This window comes from Macaca nemestrina, chromosome 7, assembly GCF_043159975.1.
Source record: "Macaca nemestrina isolate mMacNem1 chromosome 7, mMacNem.hap1, whole genome shotgun sequence".
Classification (NCBI taxonomy): Eukaryota; Metazoa; Chordata; class Mammalia; order Primates; family Cercopithecidae; genus Macaca; species Macaca nemestrina.
The window spans coordinates 14289476-14315124 of NC_092131.1; the positions used below are offsets into that span (position 1 = coordinate 14289476).

General features: G+C 38.2%; 1 protein-coding gene across 14 annotated transcripts in view; it reads right to left on the minus strand.

Annotated features, from left to right (window-relative positions):
* Window positions 1–25649, minus strand: part of LOC105467518 (unc-79 homolog, NALCN channel complex subunit) — a 279040-nt gene that overhangs the window by 162738 nt on the left and 90653 nt on the right. For all 14 annotated transcript variants that reach the window (XM_011717155.3, XM_071099677.1, XM_071099670.1 and 11 more), the window contains 7 exons: window positions 20419–20483; window positions 15849–15937; window positions 15170–15210; window positions 11804–11832; window positions 7388–7617; window positions 4801–4972; window positions 2940–3170 (listed from right to left, as the gene is read on the minus strand). In XM_011717155.3, the coding sequence (XP_011715457.2) occupies window positions 2940–3170; window positions 4801–4972; window positions 7388–7617; window positions 11804–11832; window positions 15170–15210; window positions 15849–15937; window positions 20419–20483 (857 nt within the window). The remainder of the gene's footprint in view (window positions 1–2939; window positions 3171–4800; window positions 4973–7387; window positions 7618–11803; window positions 11833–15169; window positions 15211–15848; window positions 15938–20418; window positions 20484–25649) is intronic.

Consider the following 25649-nt stretch of genomic DNA (forward strand, 5'->3'; position numbering starts at 1 on the left):
AGTTTTAAGGAACCAAGATTGACTTTATGGAGCCAGTGTTTTCAAAGCCCTCTTGGAAAAACTGATCCGATAACTGCATTACAGAATTCTCAGCCTTACGGGTGAGTAAAAAGGTCACTTCCTAGGAAACTTAGAATATTTGGGAGACTTCAAGGAGAAAGGAATTCACCCAAATCTATAAGTATTGCAGATGAAATCTGATGACAAGTTCTTGGCTTGACTTCTAGCATCAAGAAACTTTTAAAATTCCAATCTGAGATTCCTTATAAGAGTTCCAGCAATGCAAACTTTGAAAAGCCCTAAATGGTCAATTACCATCTTGCCGTGCTTGTGCAAATGATCAGACCAAATTAAATGAGACTAATTTTGTAACCAAAAGTAGTCTTACTTTGATTATCTTTGGTCAAAGTGCAGGTGATTGTAGAGAGAAATTTTATGTTTTGATGAAAAACTATAACCCCCCCTTGTGAGTGATCAGATTCTAGTCCTGTTCATGACCTTTGAGATATTTTTCACCTCTTGGTAAACTAGATCCTACTGTCTTGCCCATTTGGCCAGTAATTAACACAACTTTTCTCCTACCCACCTGACATGGCATCACTGAGAACTAAACCCTAACTTCCTAGATCATTATTAAGACTCTGGGTTATTTTCTTACAAAGCCCTAAAAGCTGAAGTGGGATAATATGATATAAAAATCAAAGGACTTATTGCTACAACAGTTTGGTCCACTCTGGAAGTTCACCAAACACTCATCTCCTTCTCTGCTGTGCTCTGGAAAATAACCGTAACTGTGACACTGATGTTCTCACTCTACCATCTAAACATGCTTCAAGACCAACATCTAGACATCTTCTCAACTGCCTGCCCTCCATACTCAAAACCTAGATTTATAATCTATCCCAACCATTAATCTGTGCTTTTCTGGTTCCTCGTTCTATGCTCTTGTTCCCCTCTGCAGATCTCTTACCTCACAATTTCTAACCCAAATCTTCCCCCTATAGCAATCAACCTAGCTTCTTTCATGTATGTTGAAACTTCAAGGGAAGTTTCAGATGAGGGAAATGTTATCCACTGAAACCCTAGAGTTGGTATAAAGATTATTTTAAAGTGAAAACATTTAAGCTAAAGAAGATGCAAAAAGAAATCTTATCTGAACTTCCATTATGTGATTCAAGCAGAGTCTCCAGAGAATACCTTTCTGTTATCCCCCTCCAAAGGAGTTTCCTATGAATTCAGCTGCTGTGGAGATAGCCCAGTTCTTGCCCAGCTCCCATGACATTAAAAAACCCAATGGAACTTCTATACCTTCTCACTGAAGCCCTTAAGTAAACCGTTTGTTAAGTTTGATATAAATCTTGTATCTCTGGCTAATCAGGAAGTAATTTATTACTGAGATCTCCCACATGTACTCATAAATAAACTTTGTCTTCTCTCCAGTTAAACTATTATCAGTTAATTTGCAGGCCCCAAAACATCTGCACCTAAGTTGGAATAAGAAAAGTTTTTCTCTCAACATAATCATTTCTTCTCATTTTCCAGAAGCATGTCACATCAATCCTTCGCTATTCCAAGAGACATAATAACAGAAAACATATCAACACAGGCAAAGAATGTCAGTAAATGGGAAATTTCCATTAGGCAAAAATTCAATTTTCTAAGTGAGTCAGTAGGTGGCACCAGAGAAGAAAGAAGTACATCTCCATAAATGCACAGATCACTCTGAGTCCTAAAAATCCAATAAAAGTTACCCCTATAGATGGTCTGTGCTCTGTTTTATCCTTAAATGTCCTACTTTAGCACAGGTTTCTACTGAAAACTGCCTCAAGATCTCTTTGAAAGGAAATAAAAAATCACAAATGAAAATAAAACTGAAAATACTTGGAAAAAAACTTTCACGTATTACTGCCAAAACCTGATTCTGGACATCCACCTTTCTGGGTTAGACGCAAATTATATCATATTCAAAAAATATGGGTTGCTCACAGCAGCTTATGCCTGTATAATCCCAGCACTTTGGGAGGCTGAGGCAGAAGGATCGCTGGAGGCCAAGAGTCTGAGACCAGCCTGAGCAACATAGAGAGACCCCCATCTCTGCCAAAACAATTTTTTAATTAGATGTATGTAGTGATACATGCCTATAGTCTCTGAGGTGAGAGGATCTCTTGAGCCCAGGAGTTCAAGGCTGCAGTGAGTATGACTATGCCACTGCAGTCCAGCCTGGGTGACAAAGTGAGACCCTGTCTCAAAAAGAAGAAAAGGAGAAAAGAAACATGGGATCTTCTCAGATGTGATCCACTGAGGCAGAAGCAAGAGGATCAGCATAGAGAAATCTGTTCTTAAGCGAGAGGAATAGGTGCATTTTGTCTCACCCTGAACCTTTTTGGCATTTCAAATGGCAGGGCAGGGACTTCTATCATTCATCTGTAGATATATACATTATTAAAAAAAGAAAAAAAGACATTTCCCCTAGTTGAATGGTAATCTTTCCCAAGATTCTAAGCCAAAAGGGGACTGAGCTCTAGTAACCTCATAGAAAGGCTTTTTTGTTGTTGTTTTCTTAATAAAAATATTTAGCTTCCCAGCTACTCCAGAGGCTGAGGCAGGAGGATCACTTGAGCCCAGGAGTTCAAGGCGGCCAGCCTGGGCAACATAGCAAGATCCCACTTCAAAAAAAAATCAGCAATGTCGAGAAAGAATAGTCCCTTAAATTCTTAAAGATACCTCACAAATGCATCTTGCCATTCTTCCTCATCCCAAATCAACATCGAAGCAGCACATCACCCAAGATATAGTTACCAAATTCATTTAGCTATATTAATTAAAATAAGGAGAGATGTTCCTCCTCTGCAGACACTGATAATACCTGCATGGCTAAGGCAGCACTTCTCCCCAAGTCCTCCTCTCTAACAAGGTGTGAGCTGTAGGCCTCCACTTACCCTGGCAAATTCCATGGGTTTAGGAAGAAGGCACATGACCATGACATCGAAGCGAACATCACATACTGTTTTCAGCCACTTGGTGACAAACTGAGGCTTCAGCTTTTCCACCAGACTTCCCACTTCATCATCCATCATATATGCAGTGGAGTGAAACCACTGAAACACCATGGCCACCAGCCGGGCCAAGCTTTCTGTAGGCGTGTTTTCACTGGGTGTGCAGAGGCTCACCTAGAAGTATGTAGATTAGAATCTTGTTCAGTTTCCATCTGTCTTTACAAAATTATAACAGGTGCACTAAAATAAAATAAAATAAAAAGATATCCCAGATAATCCGTTTGAAATATGCAGTCTTAAAAACAGGGATTGCTTATCCAGAAACTGTGTTCCTTCCTACAGGTATAGATGGATTGCAACAACCATTTTCCCTCAAGATTTCACCTTCCAATTAAGCATTTTCTCCTACAAGAAATCCATTATATAATCTGCGCCAAATAAATGCTTCTCAAAAGTTAGGTCAACAAAATATTTCATCCATATCCTCAAGGAAAATAATGTATATACATTTCACTTCTAAAATGATCATATTTCACTAAGAATTTTGTATTAGTAATAATTCAGATACCTTGGAGTCCCCCAATTCACTATCATAAATAGACTTTTTATTTTTATTTTTATTTTTATTTTGAGACAGAGTCTTGCTCTGTCACCCAGGCTGGAGTGCAGTGGCACGATCTTGGCTCACTGCAAGCTCCGCCTCCCCGGGTTCACACCATTCTCCTGCCTCAGCCTCCTGAGTAGCTGGGACTACAGGCACCCGCCACCACACCCGGCTAATATTTTCTATTGTTAGTAGAGACGGGGTTTCACTGTGTTAGCCAGGATGGTCTCAATCTCCTGACCTCGTGATCTGCCTGTGTCAGCCTCCCAAAATGCTGGGATTACAAGCGTAAGCCACCACGCCCAGCCCATAAATAGACTTTTTAAAACATCATTCATTCATTTACTATGAACTAATCTTTTATTGAGTACTATGGCAGGGTCCAGGAATAAAATAAATAAATAAAGCATGGTCTTTGCCTTCAAAGAGTTCACAGTAGTAGCTATTGTGTCATTATATAATAACTTCTAGGAAGCAAGATGTGTGAAATCAGCAATTAAATGCCAGTTTGGTAAAGACTCTTTCACGGAACAATGTGCAAGCATAATAGAGATACATCACTATAGAGACTGAATTAATGTCTCCAACGGGCAAAACAAAAGCCTGCTTCTCTGTAGCACTGGTAAATTCAGCTTGCTTGGAATGTTAGATCTGTATGTTTGATCTCTACTGAATAGATGTTGAAGTTAAATCAGTCAATAGCAATCATATTCCTTGCATTACTTTGGCTATAACTTCTCTGGTGTACACAGACTTACCATAAATATACAAAAAGCTCCACAGAGACTGAAGTTTCAAGAAAAATTTCATGTAGGTGATGGAATGTGAATTATCTATAAATGTTATTGAATCCAGTACTTGACAATATATACTAGCAACTTTCCTACTTGTACCAGTCTAGATCCTGATACTGTAGGTTTTAACACCTGGCTCTTCATCAAAATCAATGGCCAAGAGCTTCTTAAAAAATTCCCAAGATTCTGGAATGTGATATGGGCATTGTTAGTTTTTAAAAGCCTTCCTAGGTAAATCTAACATGCAGCTCAGGATTGAGAGCTACTGCCACAGAGAATTCAGTCCCTTTGCTAAGGTTAATTTTTCCCTATTTACTCCTTTTAAAAGAACAGGAAAAATTCCTCATCAGTACAATTTTGGAATGAGAAATAAGAAAGTGGAGAATAGTTAACTTATTTTTCTTACTAAGAACCATATTCCGAATTGACTGAGCAGCCTCTGATCATGTTTATCATCGTCCTTGTTATCAAAGTCAGCATTATCCAGGGAATGGTGGGAAGAGGAGAGGCCCAGCTGCCGCCGCCGGTTCAGCTCATATTCTCGCTGCTCAGCATGGAACTCAGCTTCTTTCAACAAGCTGCCAAAGAGAAGTGTGATTTCAAGTTAGACTGTGAAAAAACACATTCTAGATCATGACCATTCAGAGGAAGTACCTCCTGAGTACTCAGGCACCCTGGATTGCTCTTCTTTAAATTGAGTACTGTGTTACTGAGTTACTGAGTACTGTGCATCATGAGTTACTCCAGGATGCCTCATTCTATTTTCTTACTATTTTATACTCCATTCCCATTTCAAAGATGAACAAACTGAGGCACAAAGAGACTAGTTCCTCCAATCAATTAGCATCAAGCAGAATTGATCCCATCTGACTTCTGGTTCACCAACCATCCCACTGTAAGTCAATGCTTCCTCTATATCTATCATGAAACTATCCAGACAGCAAATGCATGATACAAGGAAAGATAGAGGAGCTTGTACCCAAACGGAAAAATATTCACCATCCGGTATTCAAAGACACGAAAGTGAAACGGTGAAAATTCTTTTTTCCATTTGCTAAACAAGTACCAATTTTAAAAAAACAACACTTAGTATCGGTAAGTTTTATACATGGTGTTGGCATTGTAAATCCACACACATGCTCTGAAAAGCAACTTGCTAATGTATTAAGAGCCACGTAAATATTCATACCCCTTGAACCAAGGTACCTGACATCTGGTAATCTACCTAAGAAAATAAAAATATAGGTACAGTACTATGTACAAAAATATTTCTCAAAGAGTTACTTATAAAAGTAAAAAACTGGAAACAGTCTAAATATGTAATGATAAAGAAAAGTAAGTTATAGCTAGATGAATATTACATATCCACTAAAAATGATAAATATGGAAACTATGCAATGACATGGAGAAAAGCTAATAGTGTAATGTTATTTCAAAAAGAATTGTGGATACACTGTGATTATGGTTATAGAAATAAAACACACAGTTGAATAAAATTAGAACACAAGCAACACTGATGATGATGATAACAGTATGGCTGAGTGTTTTTATTTCTTTTCAAACTTCCCATAATGTTCGATTTGACAAACATTTATTGCATTTCTACTATGTGTCAGCCACTGGGATAAGAGAAACAGAAAAGACTTGGCCTCTATCTTTTAAAACTTAAATTCTAATTTTTTTTTTTTTTTTGAGACGGAGTCTTGCTCTGTCCCCAGGCTGGAATGCAGTGGCACGGTATCAGCTCACTGCAACCTCCACCTCCCACGTTCAAGTGATTCTCCTGCCTCAGCCTCTTGAGTAGCACAGGCGGGCACCACCACGCCTGGCTAATTTTTGTACTTTTAGTAGAGACAGGGTTTCACCATGTTGGTCAGGCTGGTCTCGAAATCCTGACCTCATGATCCGCCCACCTCGGTCTCCCAAAGTGCTGGGATTACAGGCGTGAGCCACTGAGCCCGGCCATATTGGTTCTTTAATTAAAAAAAAAAAAAAAAAATCTTGTCTAGAGCCGGGCACAGTGGCTCAAACCTGTAATCCCAGCACTTTGGGAGGCCGAGGCGGGTGGGTCATCTGAGGTCAGGAGTTCAAGACCAGCCTGGTCAACATGGTGAAACCCCGTATCTACTAAAAATATGAAAAATTAGCCGGGCGTGGGGGCGAGCAACTGTAATCCCAGTTACTCAGAAGGCTGAGGCAGGAGAATCGCTCGAACCGGGGAGGCGGAGGTTGCAGTGAACCGAGATCACGCCACTGCACTCCAGCCTGGGCGACAGAGACAGACTCTGTCTCAAAACAAAACAAAACAAAAACAAACAAGCAAACAAAACATCTTGCCTCGATGAGTATCAGACAAAAAAGTGAGCAAGTGTAGAAGTTATTTCAATTGCCTTTTTTTTTTTTTTTTGGTCATGTGATAGAAGAAGAAAAACCCAGTAGCCTGCAGGACCTGTCCCTGCTGTCCCTGTCTGACTCCACAGGGTCGTGGTTTATCCCGGTATGGAATTACCTGGAGTTGTCCCACACCTGTTTCCTGTGCAGGTAATTCGCGCTTGTCGCCTGCCCCGCCTCCTAACTGGTTAATGCTGCTGTCAGTCAAGTCAGGCCTACTCATATGCTTCACTCTGATTGGCCCCTTCACTTAGTTCCCCTAACGCCCTCTCCCCAAGGCTGTTAGTGAGCTCACCAAACCTTACCACAATGACATGCTTATGTTTTTCTAGTCCCTTCATAGGTAACTTAAGGGCACAGACTATATTTTATTCCCTCCTGCCTCCCAAGTGCCCAGCATAGTGCCTGGCACATAACTGGCATCCGTAAAAATATTCATTGAATTCATGAATTAAAATAGCATCATTACAACACTGTGGGAAGGTGAGCAGCTGGGCTAAGGGAATTTGAGGTTGCATTAAATATGCACATCTCAGTGTGCGGAGGTTAGCTCAAAGCAAGGTGGAGTTGTCAGAGGTAGCTACTAAGAAACTGCATGTTACCTGATCACGGCCTCCACGGCGCAGACCAGCTCCTCAGCACCGCATTCCCGCGTGTTGATGGGCGGAGGGGAGGTCTGATAGAGGTGAGTCTCCGCAGCGGCCCCCACTTCATTACTGTGATGATTTGAGTGGCACCTCTTGCAGTACCGAACAGGCCTGTTTCCGTGACGACCACAGCACCCTGCTGAGAAGCAGGTGACAACTGCTCTTCTAACGTGGGAACTGCAGTTCTAGAAGCCAAGAAAGTGAAATCAATTAAAATTGACCACCGAGGTAAACTTGGCTAAGAATCAGGGGCCACTCGAAGTGACAACACATTCAAGGGTCACTGGTTTCCAAAGCGCAGGTTATTCTCCCACCAGCTAGATTTCAGTCGTAGTTAAAAAATAAAGGGAGGAGTGTTTTCTTTTCCTGTGAGTGGTAGAAATGCTCTAAATGTCAGTGGCACTGTGTTGGGAAGCCCTGTGTAAAGTGACCTCGGCCATGGGGGGAGGGAGGGGGAGGATACTTTCTGGATTATTTCAAGTTAATATTCCAAGAGTTTTCAGGAGAAATATAAAGAAAAAAACAGAACCACAGATCAAGAGAGTGCAACATCACAGCACATCAGGGAAGAAAAGAAATGATGTTAACTCCCAGAATAAACTCTTTCAAAATTATTTTATGCACCTCAAAGAGTAGCTTTCCACTGCAGCTCCTCTGTCCTTGTCGCATTCAAGGACAGGTAGATGCTGCATTCAAAGACAGGGACTGCGCTATGCCAAGGTGATGGCCTCAAACCAGGCTTTCCCATGTCCACCGGCCCTCTATGAAGACCACAGGGACGTACACAGCCAGAAACCTTCATAGAGTCAGCGTTGACATCAACCGCAGGAAGGGTACCACAAATGAAGTAACGGGAATGAGAAAAGTGGTGGAGGGTAAGATATTTCCAAGTTCAGGGGTGCTACGTTCAAGCTGCCCTGGCGGGAGGCAGAGGAGTGAGGCAGCACCCACATGAAGCTATTGGAGACGGAGACGTGCAAAGCCTATAAGAGATGCGACCACCACATAGTCGATGTCTCTTTCAATAGTGCTTGTGAAGATGTGAACACCCCCAAGAGGGCGTTAGACTCTAAGCCTTTATGAACTCGGAGCTTGTGAGAGGAGGGAGATAAAAGAATGAATTAATCTGTCTTCACCTAGAATTTAAAGGGAAAATATTGAGCTCAGGACAGTCTTTCTAGCCAGCATAGGATTCTCAAGGTAAGAAAACGTTTCAAGGCAAACATCAAATCCAGGGACCTATCAGGAAAATGTGGTCTCAGTAGGAAAAAAAAATGATGACAAGGGCTTGAATATAAAACCCTTTAAGAACTCAGAATTTAATATGGTACACCATAGACTCTTTTAGACAGACAAAAAAAAAAAAAAAAAAAAGCTGGTTGCGGGGGATGGCTTCTAAGGATCTTAAGGGCATACCTCAGCTATCTCCATCATGCCCTGTCCAAAGCTCTAATCCACAGAGTCTATGAACATAATTAAATGTTGCTGTTTTATGCTGCTAAATTTTGAGCAATTTCTTATAGAGTGTCTGGATACACTGCATATGATAATATCTGGAATACCGACTAAAAGTCAACCTGGTTTATTACCACATGCCATCTATTCTAAACAACGTCAGCAATAAAATACATTTCCCCAAAAATAATCTTGAGTTGATCGAAGTTCTAAATAATTGCTAGGATTCCTACTAAGTTTTGATAATATATTTGAAAGGCCTCAACCCATGTGGATTCAGCTCGTTCATTTCCAAAGTAAACTAGAGAGGCTTCCCTTAGATGGAGATTCAGCTGGGCATGTTTTCAAATGTTCACTCCAACCACTTTGTTTCACTGTTTTGAATTTTAAACACATAGAAATAACTCCAAGTAGTCTCGCAAAATCACAGAATTGAAATAATTAAGGTCTGTCTCTTCATCTTTCCAATCACGATGCTATCATTGCTTATTTCAAATATACCATTCAGGGAATATGCAGTACCAAAGAGGTAGAATACAAACTACCCAGGAGAAACTCAAACAATTCTGAACTGTTATGAACTTAATGGAAGTTCTCCAAATTAACGTCTAAGTAAAACACAATGTTTATTAAAGGATAAGCAATAAAAATGTGCTAATTTGAAGCTTGTTATAAAAATACCTTTGTCATATAAAAAGGGAAGTGTTAAAAAATGATCTACCCTAGGTGTCAAATATATTAGGTATGTCCCCAGAGCCAAAACATGCTGATTTAGAAAATAGAACTGTTTGGAATCCTAGTCCCTCAAGCTTATAAAAGATTCTCAAAGTAAGAATGGCCTCAGAATAAAGATCAAAGGAAGAATATGGTCTGTGACTCTGAGATCCTTTGTTAAGGCTTCAGAAAGTTATAAGGTGGTGCCGAATTGAGCCTCTCAGCTATAACAGGGCTTCTAATAATTTTAAGGGCACACTGAAATGCCCAAAATACAGGAAGGACTGCCTCAAAAATAATTAAAGATGTGGCTTTCGGGGGCACAGGACCCCACTGAGATTCACTGAAAATCCACAAAGTTTTTAAGAAAGTCATACTAGCAAAAGCACCACCAGCTAAAACTAAACAGACACAGTTCTAAATGAAAAGAGGTCTATGGGACCCTAACTCCTACATGCAGGAAGCAGATTGAGAAAGTTACTCAGCTGCAACATGGACCATTACTTATTGAAAAGAAAAGATGCCTCAGAGAGTGGAGCCAAGAGCTCAGGAGGACAGTAACAGATTAGGGAACTACTTCTAGGAAACAAAACCAGATTGTAATCAAGACAAGTATGCTATTCCTGGAGACAGAGGAACTGTTGATGTATTTGTGGCTGGAGCTGCTACAGACCAATGACTGCTATCTGCTTTCCCTTCCTCTTTCTGAACAGAAGTCTATTGCTATGATCCTGTCCCTGTCTCAACATTGTGCCTTGGGTGCAGAGAGGGAAGATAACTTTCCTTCTTAGTTCACAGGACTCTGAATCAAGAGAATCAGTTACCAAGAAGTTTAATCAGCAACATATCACATGTAGATCACAAGATACTAGACTTTAAGTCTGAAGCCATAAATGAATAAGACTTGTGAAGGTCATATAAAATGGTGAGCATATTTTGCATATGGATAGAAGGTAAATAATTATGTCCAAAGGACAGATTGTGGTAGATTAAATGTGATCACAAAATTCTTGCCACTCCTTCAATAACCACAACGATCCTATTTCTCCACTCTTTGAATCTGGGCTGCCTTGGAACTTGCTTTGACCTGTTGAATGCTACAGAAATGATGCTGTGTGACTTCTGAGAGGCCTTCTCACTCTCTGAGAAGACTGCCACCTGTGAACAAGTCCAGCCCAGCCCCTGGATGATGAGACGTCATGTGGAAAGAGAGAGGCCCAGACACCCCACCCATCTCACCATTCCAGCCATCCCAGCTGAGCCCCAGATATGGGAGTGAGACCATCTGGGGCCAGCCAATCCCAGCTTAGCCACCAACTGACTGCAAATACATGAGTAAGCCTAGAGTAATTTATCAAAAGAACTCTTAGCTGAGCTGAGCATAGGACAAATTGCCAGTCCACAGAACTGTGATTAAATAACTGGTTGCCATAGGAGACACTGTGTTTTCAGATGATTTGCTATGCATCCATAGATAACAGAGACAGCCCTCCAATATACCTACTCACAACATCCCAAAAAGTTTAAATGACGTGTGCAAGGTCCACATAGGTAGGAGGGAACAGAACCAGCCTGAGTCCAAGAATCTCAACCAACTAGTCAAAAGTTCTTTTTTATGACATCATACTGCCTCCTCTCACGCTTTTCGATTATTAAAACAAGAAGAGAAGATGGAGATGGTTTAGAGAAACTATTATTAAAAAAACTAAAGGAAATATTAAAGGAAGAATCTTTAGCTACATATATTGTTCAACTTACACATAAATAAATACTGTCCATATACAGTCAGTCTGGGTATGTTTTTCACACATACAAATTGGACTATTTGCACTCCACTTCAAAACAATCGAGATTTCTAGCATACAAGATATATCCTTAACTAAAGTTAAGTACCGTAAATTGCAGTATAATTCAAACCTTTTTCTAATTAGACTCCTATCCCAGAATTATACATAGGCTTTTATTGCAAATTACTGAACAAAAACATTGTGCATAAGATGGGTGAGCAAAAGCAGAAATGGAAATAGAGACCGTTTGGATGTGGCAATCTTGCATGCTAAACTATTTCCTTTCCCCCTCCACAAACACAATGGCATGCACATACTGGAAACCATGGTGCAGAAATAAGGCAGAGGTCAATAAATGAATTTACATACAAACACAATAAATCATGCCCCAACAACACAAATGGTTTGCTCTTACCTTTTTCTGACATATAGCAGATATTTCAGCTGTAAGGGGAAGGCACACAAAATATCAACAAAGAAAGAGCGCCTCTAATTTTTATTTAATTAATTAATTTATTTTTTGAGACAGGGTCTCCCTCTGTCACTCAGGCTGGAGTGCAATGGCCCCATAATAGCCCACCACAGCCTCTTGAACTCTTTGGCTCAAGTGATCCTCCTGACTCAGCCTTCTAAGCAGCTAGGACAACAGGGGTGGCTCTCCATGTCTAGCTGATTTTTTTTTTTTTTTTTTTTAGACATGGAGTCTTACTATGTTTCTCAGGCTGTTCTTGAACTCCTGGCCACAAGCGACCCTCCTGCCTTGACCTCCTTCCCAAAAGGCTAGGATTACAGGTGTGAGCCACTATGCCGGGTCTAGAGCCCATTTTAAATAAGGGCGGCCATGGAGGGGGAATTTTTTAAATCTTAGTAACACGACCTCTGGACTTGGCCCAAACAGCTTTTCGCTTGTCTCATAAATTATCATCTACTTTTATTAGCTTCTAGTTTCCTCAGAAAGCATGAAATAGATCTCTTTTCATCTAGCGGTGTGTGTTTAGTGAGGTTAAGAACACCTGCATGCTGCTACTCTTACAAGTAATTTAATCTTTTCAGACATGACTTGGAAATCAAATCTTGTTAAAGCCAAACAACTTTAATCTTATTTCCCCATTTTACAGAGGACAAAACTGAGAACCACTGTGGTTAAATTCTTCAAGGTCACACAAGCTATCAATGCTAGGGGCAGACCTTGAGTTAAAGTCTCCAAATTCCCCATTTACTGTTCTTTCCATTACACTATGACACTGGGTTGATATGATATATTTACAGCATCACCATGGGATTATTTGCAATATTAAAACAGTAGAAAAAATTACTAACTTGACCTACTTAGATTTTAATTATCAATTTATATCATTCTTAACATGCGCATGTAAAACCAGCTGTAGGGTTAAGAGAAAGCAATTTTCAATCCCACGGGTAGACCAGTTGGAACAGGACTGTCAAACTACTGTCTACATATGGGATTGACTTTGATAAATGGATAAGAATTCTTTTTAGTGGGCACATCAATTATTTCCATGAAAACCGATGCTGGAGAGCATTTGAAAATAAATCTTCCAAGAATCGGTTAATATGTTCTCTGAAATAGTATGTACTCAAAAAATGAACTAACACCTTATTTATAGTATAGTCTATGTTACAATTTATTTAAAAGATCAAAGGCAAATGTCTCCCAAACCCTGTCTGGTAATCTCAAACTAGTGGATGAAAAAGCAATAAAATTTACAACTCACTTTTAAAAACTAGTTTTGTATAATTAATGGTTATTTGACAGTTTGATATCCCAGAGTTTATCTTGAAGCATCTGAGGTTAGAGTCACATGTCTAGATAAATAATGAAAAGTTATTGCCAATTTTCCTCTAAAGATGAATATCACTGCTCAGCGACATATTTAAAAAGGATTTTATAACTTATATTTTATAACTTGACTATGGCTTTTACCTCAGAGCAGTGGATGATCACTAATTAAGAAGCCTAATTTAAAGGAAAAAAAGTTACATTTACCCATATAAGCCCAAATCTTTTTACAGGTTTTTTTGGTGGTGGTGGTGTTTTTTTTTTTTTTTAAGACAAGGTCTTTCTCTGTCGCCCAGGCTGGAGTGCAGTGGCATGATCACGGCTGCAGCCTCAACTTCCTGGGCTCAAATGATCCTCCCACATCAGCCTCTCAAGTAGCTGGGACTAAAGGCACATGCCACTATGCCTGGCTAAATTGCTTTTTCTCTCCCGCCCTCCGAAATATTTTGTATGTTTTTTTGTATTTTTAGTAGAGACAGTTTCACCATGTTTTCCAGGCCAGTCTCAAACTCCTAGGCTCAAGCCATCAGCCTGCCTCCACTTCCCAAAGTACTGGGATTACAGGCATGAGCCACTGCGCCTGACCTACAGACATTTTTATGTAAATTTTCAAAATGTACCTTTGAAGAATATAGAGGCTGACATTATTGCTCCATTTTACAGAGGGGAGCACTAAATTAATTTCTCCCTTAAGGTTGAGAATCTAATATAAATAATCTAATATGAAAAGTAAGACTACGAAAAGTGTAATTATCAAGCAAAGGCCTTCAATTTTTAAAAAAAGTTCTTAGAATTTAGTTTGCGTAAGGTTTTCCTTTCAAATGAGCCTTTCACATGAATCCTTTTCTTTTCTTTTTTTTTTTCCCCCAAGAATCCAATGGAGTGAGGATATTTTGAGCTACTCACATGTGAATTCATTGTTTATTCAAGGAGTGCAGCTTGATTTTTCACAATGATGAGACTTTCATGGTTCCTTCTTTTTTTTTTTTTTTTTTTTTTGAGACGGAGTCTCACTCTGTCGCCCAGGCTGGAGTGCAGTGGTGCAATCTCGGCTCACTGCAACCTCTGCCTCCCAGGTTCAAGTGATTCTCCTGCCTCAGTCTCCTGAGTAGCTGGGATTACAGGCAGGTGCCACCATGCCTGGCTAATTTTTCATATTTTTAGTAGAGACGGGGTTTCACCGTGTTAGCCAGGATGGGAATCCATTTATTTTCTACATCTGAAGTCATATACCATCGAGTTCTTCCTGTGCCCCATCTCTACTTAAACTTAGTATGCCCGCAGCAATTTTCCACCTTTCATCTTTCCTCTGTGTTTGTCAGTATTTTCCCTTGTCATTTTAGCCTCCAGTGACATGGCTGGAAGAGCTGCTTCTCCCATATGTGGAGAAATGCTCTGTCTGGGACCTACCAACTTATAGGGCATAGCTTTGAGCACTCCAACAAACTACAAGAAGCCTTAAAATCTTGTCTTTCCATTGAGATGGGTTAGATATACTTTATCCCCATTTTACTGATGAGGAAACTGAGTCTCAGAGAAATTCAATGATTTCTCCCCGACGACACAGTACTAGTAATAGTAGCAGGGAAAAGGCCAATGATTCATCTCTCTCCCAGGTGGTGTTCCTTACTCTTTTTCTTCTCCTTAATCAGACCCGGCGCAGCATCTTATTACTGACAACACCTGTTACAGATACAGAAAATCCCTGAAGACATAATTTGGCAGGGCTTTAGTCTTACGGAATTCTAATTCCAATATCTACCCTTAATTCTGGTAGGGATGATACTACTTCCCTCATTATTAAATGTGTGGGTACATTATAAGCAAGGCATTGATATTATGCCTCATATCAATGAATATTCATAGAATACAATACTTTGGCGACTGTCTTTGTAAAATAAAATAGTACAAAAGGAGATAAAGCAACTATGTCATTAGTCATGATTACTCATTATTCATCCTTTCCTAAGTAAACCGTACCTTGCGGCAGAAGAACATCAATCAGCCACTCACTGTGGTCCCTATTGAAAAAAAACAAAATTCATTTTTGAGCTTCATTGAAATATTCTCCTTCCACATGAATGTTTATAAGCTGCACACTATTGCTGAAAGGCTTTTAATAGAAAGGAAGTATAATTAAGAGCACCATCATAATAAACTCTTAAAATGTCTAATGCATTCCAGCTAAATTATAAATTATAGGCACTTCATCATATTCAGTTATCTTTAAATGATACTTTCCAGATGCTAATTAAGCCAACCAAAATACTGCATGATCTGTACAAAGCTGAGTGTGATTCTGTGAAACAAACAAGCAAAAAGAATCCATATAATTATATATGTCATGTTTGGAAACCACAGTTTTCTTTTACATCTGTTTTTCTCTGTGGCCTTTTTAACAGGGTTACTCCAAAATTGCAGCTGATTTATTAAGTGGAATTGCCTTCTTCTCATGTCACACGGAGAGAAATATTGCAACTTTGCAAAGCTGTAATGTTCCCAATGAAAGATTGCTATATGTTAAATATCAGAATAATTAACCTTTAAAAATCAGAGAGGCTAGTGAGAAACTTTAGTAATGTAACTAATTTAAGTCCAAATGATTTTTATCTTCTCATTATTGCTCTATTTCTTTTTCTTTAAGAACTCTTATACCTACCCTGCAATCCTCTCGCTGCATTCTTCACAGAGATACAACGGGGGTGGTTTATCACCCAATGCTACTGACAGGGAAGGGTCTATACACATCTGAAACACATAATAAGACAGAATGAACTCTCCCGTTCCTGGGTATCACATTCCCTAGATTCTTAACACAAATGCTTCAATAATGACAGATTTTCCAAAAGCAAGGTGGAATAAATATTTTTAGTAAAACCCTTTTTACCAATAAATGTTTCTCCCTGCACTAGCTGATGAGTCCACCCTGAGGATTTAAATGTGGCTGCTGTGGTTTTTCATTTCTCCTGTTACTTGCAATTCAAGTAATAAATAGTGTCGAGAAATTCACTCTCATTCCACAAAGAACCAAAATAATCATCTTGTTCAATTGCTGCTCAAATTGGCAGTATATTACTCACTCTAATTCCTTCTGTAAAGTGGTAAACAACAGTAGTCTCTCATTAGGAAAAGGAAAATATATTATTAAGATTTCAGAATCATAACTGATACTAAAATGCTAGTGGTAGAGAATTTTGCTTCTTAAGGTATACCTCATTCAAAAAAGGTGGCATTAAATCTAACATTGAGTGGTTCACTTCTCTTACTCTGGAATCTTAGTTCTGTATCAATCATCCAACTTTTCTTTTTCAAGTGTGGTTTTTTATTTCCTACACGTGACCTATAATTTGTTTGCCCTTGCTAGGACTGGTTGATACGGCTGGGTTTCACTAGCCTAAGCACAGAGATGCAAAGTGTTAATTTCACAGTTGATCATCAGAATATTTCAATATCTGGATCTTTTAAGTCAAATGAACAAAAAATCTAGATAACTAACTGCATTTTGTACTTTGCATGAGTTTAAATTTCTATAATTTACCAAAGCCATTTTTGAATTCTGTTCCTACCCTCGAAAAAATAATCAACTCATGAGCTAGCTGATTCAGCAGTTAAGATGCCTAATACACAAATTTTTCTGGAACTACACTCTTTTCTTAGTTGTTCTCACAAATTTGAAGGGGGGAAATCATCCAAGCTTATAACCCAAACAGTCTGTAATTCAAAGTGAAAACTTGGACATTTCAATGATTGAGGAATCTAGTTAGAATTGCTCAATTTACCATCAACATTTGTATACTATATATTGATGACAAAGGCTCAGAGTGAGAATTTTCCTCATATAAGTTTCATGCTTCTTTAGATGTAATGAGTAACTGCTTGGGGGTGTGTTAAATCAGAGATTGGCAAACTTTTTTTGTAAATATTTTAGGCTTTGTGGGCCACAGTCTCTGTCACAACTACTCAATTCTGCTGTTGGAGCATGAAAGCAGCCATAGACAATATGTAAGAAAATTAACATAGCTGTGTTCTAACAAAACTTTATTTACAAAAACTGGCAGCAGGCCAGATTTAGGTCTGAGCCATCGTTTGCCAGAACCTGCCTTAGATAATTATCTGGGCTCCAAAGTATTTCATAAAGTGGACTTCAAGTAGAACCAAGTAAAACCAAAAGCAGAGTATGATATAAACTTTAAGTTCCAACATATTTTCATATTTAATTCTATTACAACTCTTGACTTTTGCCTAAAAAGTAATTTTTGCAGCCTATTACAAAGATAATACTTTTCTATTTGGTAAATCATTCTTGCTTAGCATTACAGCTTACTATCACAGAGATATTAGGCTTTTAGTGAGGATTAATCAATTTTCCCCAAATCTTTCCCATGCCCTCCATGTGGAGCTCCTCTTAAGTATTATATAAGTTATTCTACCCTCTTTTTTAGTGAGTCATTGATACCTCTCCCAGGTAAAGATACTTTTTCATTCCACTCAAAAGGAGAAGCTCCTGGGATGCTAAAACTGTAAATAATCATTAGAGATTAGCTAGTCAACCTCTGATTTCCTAAATAACTTACTTAACATGACCCATCAGATCTGTAGTTGGTCTAGTGAGTTTTGTTCTACTCTGAACAGGTTGGTTTACATCCACACTAATGTGTTCATATCTGTGTGTCACATTAATAACTGGGGGGTTTTTTGTTTATAAATATGACATATGCCCAATGTAGAGGCTTTGGAAAACCGAGAAAGGGAAACAAGAAAATTCAGTTAACACATTAACCCTCCATCTTGATGTAATCCATAGTAACATTCTGATAAGTATTACTGATTGTTTTTCACTATGAATATATGTAACTTTTAAACTTTTTTAAACTTTTAAACATCATACTATAAAATTTCCTAACTTTATGCTTAACATTATTTTGTAAGCATTTGGATGTTGGATACCCTTGATTTGCATGTCATGTGGTGATGATGTAGATTGGGTGTACTCACGTTGTAAAGGAAGAGCAATACTGAGCCAGACCTATTGTAGTGCAAAAATGGCCCCAGCACAGGAAGACTTAACAAGAATGTTATCTTTCTGCAAAGTGTAGAATGAAAATAGAAAAGGAGGGTCTTTAAGGAAACTGGAGTTCAGAAAGTAAGACTGGGGGGATACAAAAATGTCTTGGAACTAGAAAGAGGTGGTGTTGGCAAACATTGTAAATACACTAAATGCCACTGAATTATTCACTTTAAAATAGTTCATTGTATATTATGTGAATTTCGCCTCTATTTTTATAAAATGACAGAAAGTGGATGGTTTGACCTATCCTGGCTGACTCGCTTCAGGGAGAAAAGTGAGGCCAACCCAGTGGAATGGACTGGGCTGTTTGCCTAGAAAAGAAGGAGAAAATCTAATTCATAATGCTTTCAGTAAGTAGGAGGCCAGAAAGCATTACTAACCAGGATATCAGAGGACTCCTGAGAATGCAGTCTGACATAAAATCAAGGAAAAATAACTGCAGAAACGAGACAGAAAGGATCCCCTTCCTGTTGATGTCTGGGTGACCCAAAAGAAGGAGCTATATAACTTAGGCAGGAGGAAGAAAAGGATAAGAAGAAGGAAACATGAAAGTCTCATCATTGTGAAAAATCGAGCTGAACTCTATGAATAAACTATGAATTCACATGTGAGTAGCTCAAAATATCCTCCAAAGAAGAGTACCTCTGAACCCCAAATGTCTATTGAAGGTCAACAGTGGGGTACATACCATAGAATGGGAGGCGCCTACACTTCCGTTGTGTGGGTTATCATTACCTGCTTCTTTTTTGGGGGGGTGTGTGACAGAGTCTCACTCTGTTGCCCAGGCTGTAGTACAGTGGCGTGATCATGGCTCACTGCAACCTCCACCTCCCCGGTTTAAGCAATTCCTCTCCCTCAGCCTCCCAAGTAGCTGAGATTACAGGCACACACCACCACACCTGGCTACTTTTTATTGTACTTTTAGTAGAGACAGGATTTCACCATGTTGGCTAGACTGGGCTTGAACTCCTGACCTCAGGCAATCTGCCCGCCCTGGCCTCCGAAAGTGCTAGGATTACAGGCTTGAGCCACCACGCCCAGCCAATTACCTGCTCTTAATATCAACCCATTCAATTTGCCTTCAACAAAAGCAGAGATTAAAAATAATAATACAAGGCCATCCTTTGTTAGTATAATGTATCTAGATGACAATGTTATTATTGGCACTCCTCTGCCAGTTTTGGTTCATGAAACACATTTTTGGTTTCTTTTATTTTTATTGGATCTCATCTCACCTTTCCTACTTTGTTTCTATAAAGTGATGGCGTTAGTTTTCTATTAGTATATGGTTTTCTACAGGCTATCTATAAAACAAAAGAAGCAAACCCGCAAGACACCTGGTTCTCCAAAGTAACTGTGAACTCTGATAACTTCAGGTTACTCCTACCCCTAATAATATAAAAATTATACCTTGCAAATCCAGACACAGGTCCATCCAGCCAAATACTTTGTATCCAATAAATATATCATAAATAATTTTGTTAAAAGGTATGACTATTTGTCTTCACATTCAACTTTCAAGATTCAGGATTATAATAGGACAGAACCAATTTGGTGTGGTAGAAGGACAATAAGGTTAGGAGATCAGGTACCTGGTCCTGTCTCCAGTTCTGATGCTAACTGGCAACCTTAGGAAAATGACTTGACTCTGTAAGCCACTGTTTCCCTACTTTTAATGTAACTTTCCATGTCTATGCTGTCCAGACACCTTTCAGTCATTTCAGTTAAGTCATATTTGTAATATAAGCTAAAACTGAATGATTTTATCTTTTTGTCCTACTACTCCTGAATTTGCATAAGCATGCATGATTTGTAGCATACACATGAAAACAGAGAGAAAATACATTTCCCTGAGTTCATTAGCTGAAATAGAAACCAGTTAAGGACATGTAAGCATTTTACTAGGATCCTTCTGATAAATAATTAGCTCAGTGCTACATAGCACTTGGCTATGAACGCATAGCCAAAACTGTAGACAACGCCATTCATTGCTCTCTCTTGACCAGTCTGCCAAAGTACAATCAGATTGAATATGGAGGTACTTGGAATTACTACACAGCACACGCCTCTGCTTTACAGAGAAGGATGCAATCTAGTCCATTTCATTCAGCAATTTGACCACTGACAATACAGTATGGCACCAGGTCTAATAAAACAGTACCTTCACAGCTGGTTTGTTAATTGCATTGTGGCATTCAATGTGCTGGCAGTGGATGGGATTCCAAGCTGTAAAGTAAAGCACAACTGATGAATACTTCTCAGTGAAATTATTCATGCCCTAGTAAAAACAGATACTTTACTATTTTCTTTTTTCTAAATAGAACATCATCAGAAAGCTTCCTAGCAGAATCACCTTTTTAATCTGTAAAAAATTTAAAAGACAAGCAAAGATACACAATTCCATCCATTTTCCTAGGATAAGAGATAAGCCAATATAAGATGGCATGTACAGTACCACAATGGTATTCCATTAATAAGTTTTCAAAGGTTTTTACAACCATAGTTTCACTTGATCCTCCAACAACTCTGTAGGGTAAGTACAGCAGATTATTAATCTCATTTCGTATAAGAATAAATTAAAGTTAGCAAGGTTAAGTAGTTTGATATGGTCACAGAGTTAGTGAATGATAAGCTAGGACTAGAACCTATATCTCTTGGTGCTTGACATTCTGCTCTTTCCATGAGAGTATATTATTCTAAACATCCTAGATTGTTGGCACCAGGAAGCATTTTAAATTGATAACAACTGACATGAATAGTAAGGCATCCTCTACCATTCCATTTCCTATGCCATTCCCATCAAACATGGAGACTGGAAAGATGAGTTTCTTGCCCAAATGAAATACATCTCTCTCTTACACGTGGCCCACCTACTAAACTTCTGCTAGTCTGCTAATACCCAATTAAACTTCTGCTAGTCTGCTAATACCCAGCTCCTAAGCTCAGTAGACACACAGAATGAGGAAAAGAACCAAGTTACCTATAATAAGTCAGATTGAGAATCACAACCAGTAGTTATCATCTGGATGATTCTGTAGCCCAAAACACTTAGCTAACAATATTCCATCATTAAAAACATGTAAGGGGTTTATATGATTGAAAGTAGGACATTTTTCTAAAGTGCCATATTTTAAACTCATAGGACTATGTTGGCCTAATCTTAATATGTGGGAATTTGCAGATGAGAAGATAGTCTTAGTTGCATATTCAATTATAATTCAAAAATGTATATTATTAATGATCCAAGCGAATTTATGTTCCAAACATTTTAGAAAATTTTCTACCTAGGAGCATCCTAGCTTCAAACTTTCTATATCATTGTTAGGCCATCTATAAGATTATGTGTCTAGTCGAGGATTCAGGGAAATATAGTTACCAGAACCAATGACATTTTAAAATATACAACAGGTCTATTTATTTGAAAAGAAGATAAGAAATACAGACCAGAGACCACTACTATAATAAGATAGTATCATTCTGATCATATTTTTAGAGAGTAACAAAGAAGAAATTAATGAGTACATGAACAGATTGATGAAGAAATAATTTGGGTATAGGCGCTTCATAACTATGAGATTAGTTTCCCATATATGGTAAAGTCAAGTTGAATATAAAGAGTTGCAGCAAGTTTTCTTGTACAATTAGAGAAACATAGAAGAAAAGGCTGCCTTTAACCAGTACATGAATTGCAAAAATATGGAACATGTGCTGCATTATTCTGATCCCAAACTCATGACAGACATCACTAATCCATTACAGCATTCCTTCCTGCTGAGTCCAGAACTGGCCTTAGGATCCTTCTTATCACTGTGCTCCAACAAGTCACCACCAATCAAAACAAAATTGGCACACAAGATAAAATCTGCTAACCATCTCCAAATCAGTGTATTATGAGAATGTTTGCAGATTGCTTTACAGAAGTTCATGACACTTATGAACAGAATTAATATTCAAAACATATAACAACTGCTATGGCACAGGCAAAACAAATTGAAGTGTGCACCAGCCACAGTACTTAGGGCTCTAAAGACTTCTATTCTGCCAGAAATAAATGCCTTTTTGTGGATAATGGAGATATCCAGGAGGAGATCTGCTTTAATATTGCATTCCATTTTTACTGAGTGTTGCTGTGTTAAGAACAGGTTGTAGGATAATCAATTTAAGTTCATAAAAGCCACATTGGATTTAAGCTTACTAGAACAGTGATCTTAAGTTTTGCTATGTATCAAAAATCAGCTGTCAAGATTTTAAAAATATAATGTCTGGAACCCACGTTAGATATTCTGAATCAACATGTTTGAGGATAGAACACAGGTATTTCTAACTGGGGAAAGCACTACAATTGATTTTGATATAAGGACAATCAGCATACCTTATCTTGTGGGAAATATAGTCATAATAGATCACCATTCTAAAATAATAACAAAAAACATAGCATAAAAACACAGCAGACAAGAATTATCCTTTCAACTATGATACAAAAATTGGCATTAGATCTGCCTTCCCACCATGAACAACTAGAAAACTAAAAAATACATATTTGAAACACTATTTTCAGAAACTGGACTCCAAGTAGTGCAGGACAGTGATCCTTGAGAGAAGAGAATGCAGTAAGCCCCACAATCACCCTGGCTTTCTTCCTGATAGTAATTTCCAGACCTTGGCCCTAGAAGGGGAAAGATAAGCAGAGTAGTAAGGTCTTTTTTAGTTAAGGAGACAAAAACTGGAGTTTAGAGAGGCCAGGTGGCTGAAATTTGCTGAATAGAGTATGAAGGAAGAGGGAACTATGCAAAGAAAGAGATCCAGAAATCTAAATAGGAGTCCTTTTGAGTCTTTGGCTTTACACTAAGTAAAATGTATGTAAGGTAAAACTCCCTGAGGCTGGATAGAGAAAAACTGAGGGTTCTGTGAGCTAAACAATTCTTAGAGCTTGTACATGGCTGGAAGATGTTCAAGTTCCAACCAGTCAGAGTAGAGGGAAATCACTAAATACTTGGAGCAATCATAGAAACTTTAGGAGGGCCGTATCTTCGTAATAGGGCTAAACTAATATTAGAGAAAAAGTTATTCTGGGCTCACTCTAACAAAACCTAAGAATAACCCTTGAAATGGTCAGACTAATCCACAAGTAACTTGATTGCCAAAACAAACTTCAACATACTATAATGGAAGACAACAAAATTCAGACACTCAATAATGCAACAATCATGAAATCCAGCATCCAGTCAAAATTATTTGATATTTGAAAAGGAGGCAAAATGTCACTCATAACCAGGGGGAAAACAGATCAGCAGAAACAAACCTGGAAATTGCAGAGATGAAGTATTTGGCAAAGAAGAACTTTAAAATAGTTATCATAAACATAGGCAAAGGAAAGCATGAAGATAGGCATAATGAGGATAGAGATGGGAGATATAATTTAAAAATTAAATGTGACTTTAAAAATCAGAAATACAACTTGAAAAACTCACCAAATGGGCTTAATAGAAGAATAGACAATGCAGAAGAAAAGATCAGTGAATTAGGAGACATAGCAAAACTACCCAAACTGAAATACTGGAAGAAAAATAGAGATTCAGTGAACTGTGGGAAAATTTCAGGCAGTTTTACCTTACATACATTTTACTTAGTATAAAGCCAAATTTTTACGATTGCTTCAAGTATTTGCTCCAAGTTCATGAGATTTAAAGCACAAAAGAAATAAAAGGGGGAAATATTTGAAGAGACAATGGCTAAAAATTTTCAAGTCTGATGAAAACAACCCACAAATTCAAGAAGCTCAATGAATCCTAGGCAAGACAAAAGCAAAGAAAATCACACCAAAGTTCATTATAAACAAATTGACGAAAACCAATAAGGAGAAAATCTTAAAAGCAGCCAGGAGGGAAAAAAAGACACATTACTTTCAGGGGAACAAAGATAAGAATGATCGCTGATTTCTCGTCAGAAACAATGCAAGCCAGAAGACAATGGAATGACATCTTTAATAAGCTGAAAGAAAAAAAACTGTCAACCTAGACTTGTATACCCAGTGAAAATATCCTTCAAAAATGAGTATGAAATAAAGACTATTTGAAGACAAACACAAAATAAGAGAATTCATTTCCAGCTGAGCTCCACTGCAAGAAATGTTAAAGGAAGTTTTTCGGGCTAAAGGAAAATGATACCAGATAGTAGCTCAAATTTACACAAAGGCATAAAGAGTGTTGGACATGGTAAGTATGCTGAATAACTACAGAAGGCTTTTTTACTCATATTAATATGTTGTTAAAAGATGGTTGATTGCCGGGCGCGGTGGCTCACGCCTGTAATCCCAGCACTTTGGGAGGCCGAGGCGGGCGGATCACAAGGTCAGGAGATCGAGACCACGGTGAAACCCCGTCTCTACTAAAAATACAAAAAATTAGCCGGGCGCGGTTGTGGGCGCCTGTAGTCCCAGCTACTCGGGAGGCTGAGGCAGGAGAATGGCGTGAACCCGGGAGGCGGAGCTTGCAGTGAGCCGAGATCGCGCCACTGCACTCCAGCCTGGGCGACAGAGCGTGACTCCATCTCAAAAAAAAAAAAAAAAAAAAAAGATGGTTGATTATTTAAAACAAAAAACAATAATAATGAATAGAGGCTAATAATATATATAGAAGTAACATGTTCGGTAACAATAACGAAAAGGATGGGGGTAAAATTAAAATACAAAAGGTCTTACATTACATGTAAACTGGTATAATTTGAGGTAGATTGTGAAGTTAAAAGTGCATATTATAAACCCGAGAGCAATTTTTTAAAGGTGGTATATCTAACAATACAATACAGAAATAAAATGTAACACTAAAAATAATTCCAAAAAGGCAAGATTTCAAAAAGAAAAAAAAAGGAACAGATGGGACAAATATAAAACAATTGTAACATGATAGGCTTCAGTCATACAAGTGTATCATGATAGGCTTCAATTCATACCAGAAATTACATTAAATGCCAAAGGTCTAAACAATAATTTTATTAATGTAAGTGGTCTAAAAGGCAAAGATTGTCAAATAGGATTTAAGTTTTTTAAAACCTGTGACCCAATTATATGCTGCCTGTGAAAAACATATCTAAAATATAAAGACTCAGATAAGCTAGAAGTAAACAGAAAAAGTTATACCATGCAATTATGGCATAATTGTTATACCGTAATTGAAATTAAAAGAAAGCCGGAGTGTCTATATTAATATCAGAGAAATAGATTTCAGAACAAAGAATATTACCGGAAAAACCAAGGCAATTTCACAATGATGAAAGGGTCAATTAATCCAGAAAACATAAAAACCATAAATATTTGTACCCTTAGTAAGGTGAGCGAGTTGAAAGAAGCATAACTGAAGTTATAAATTTCCATAATCCTCTCTCAGTAACTGA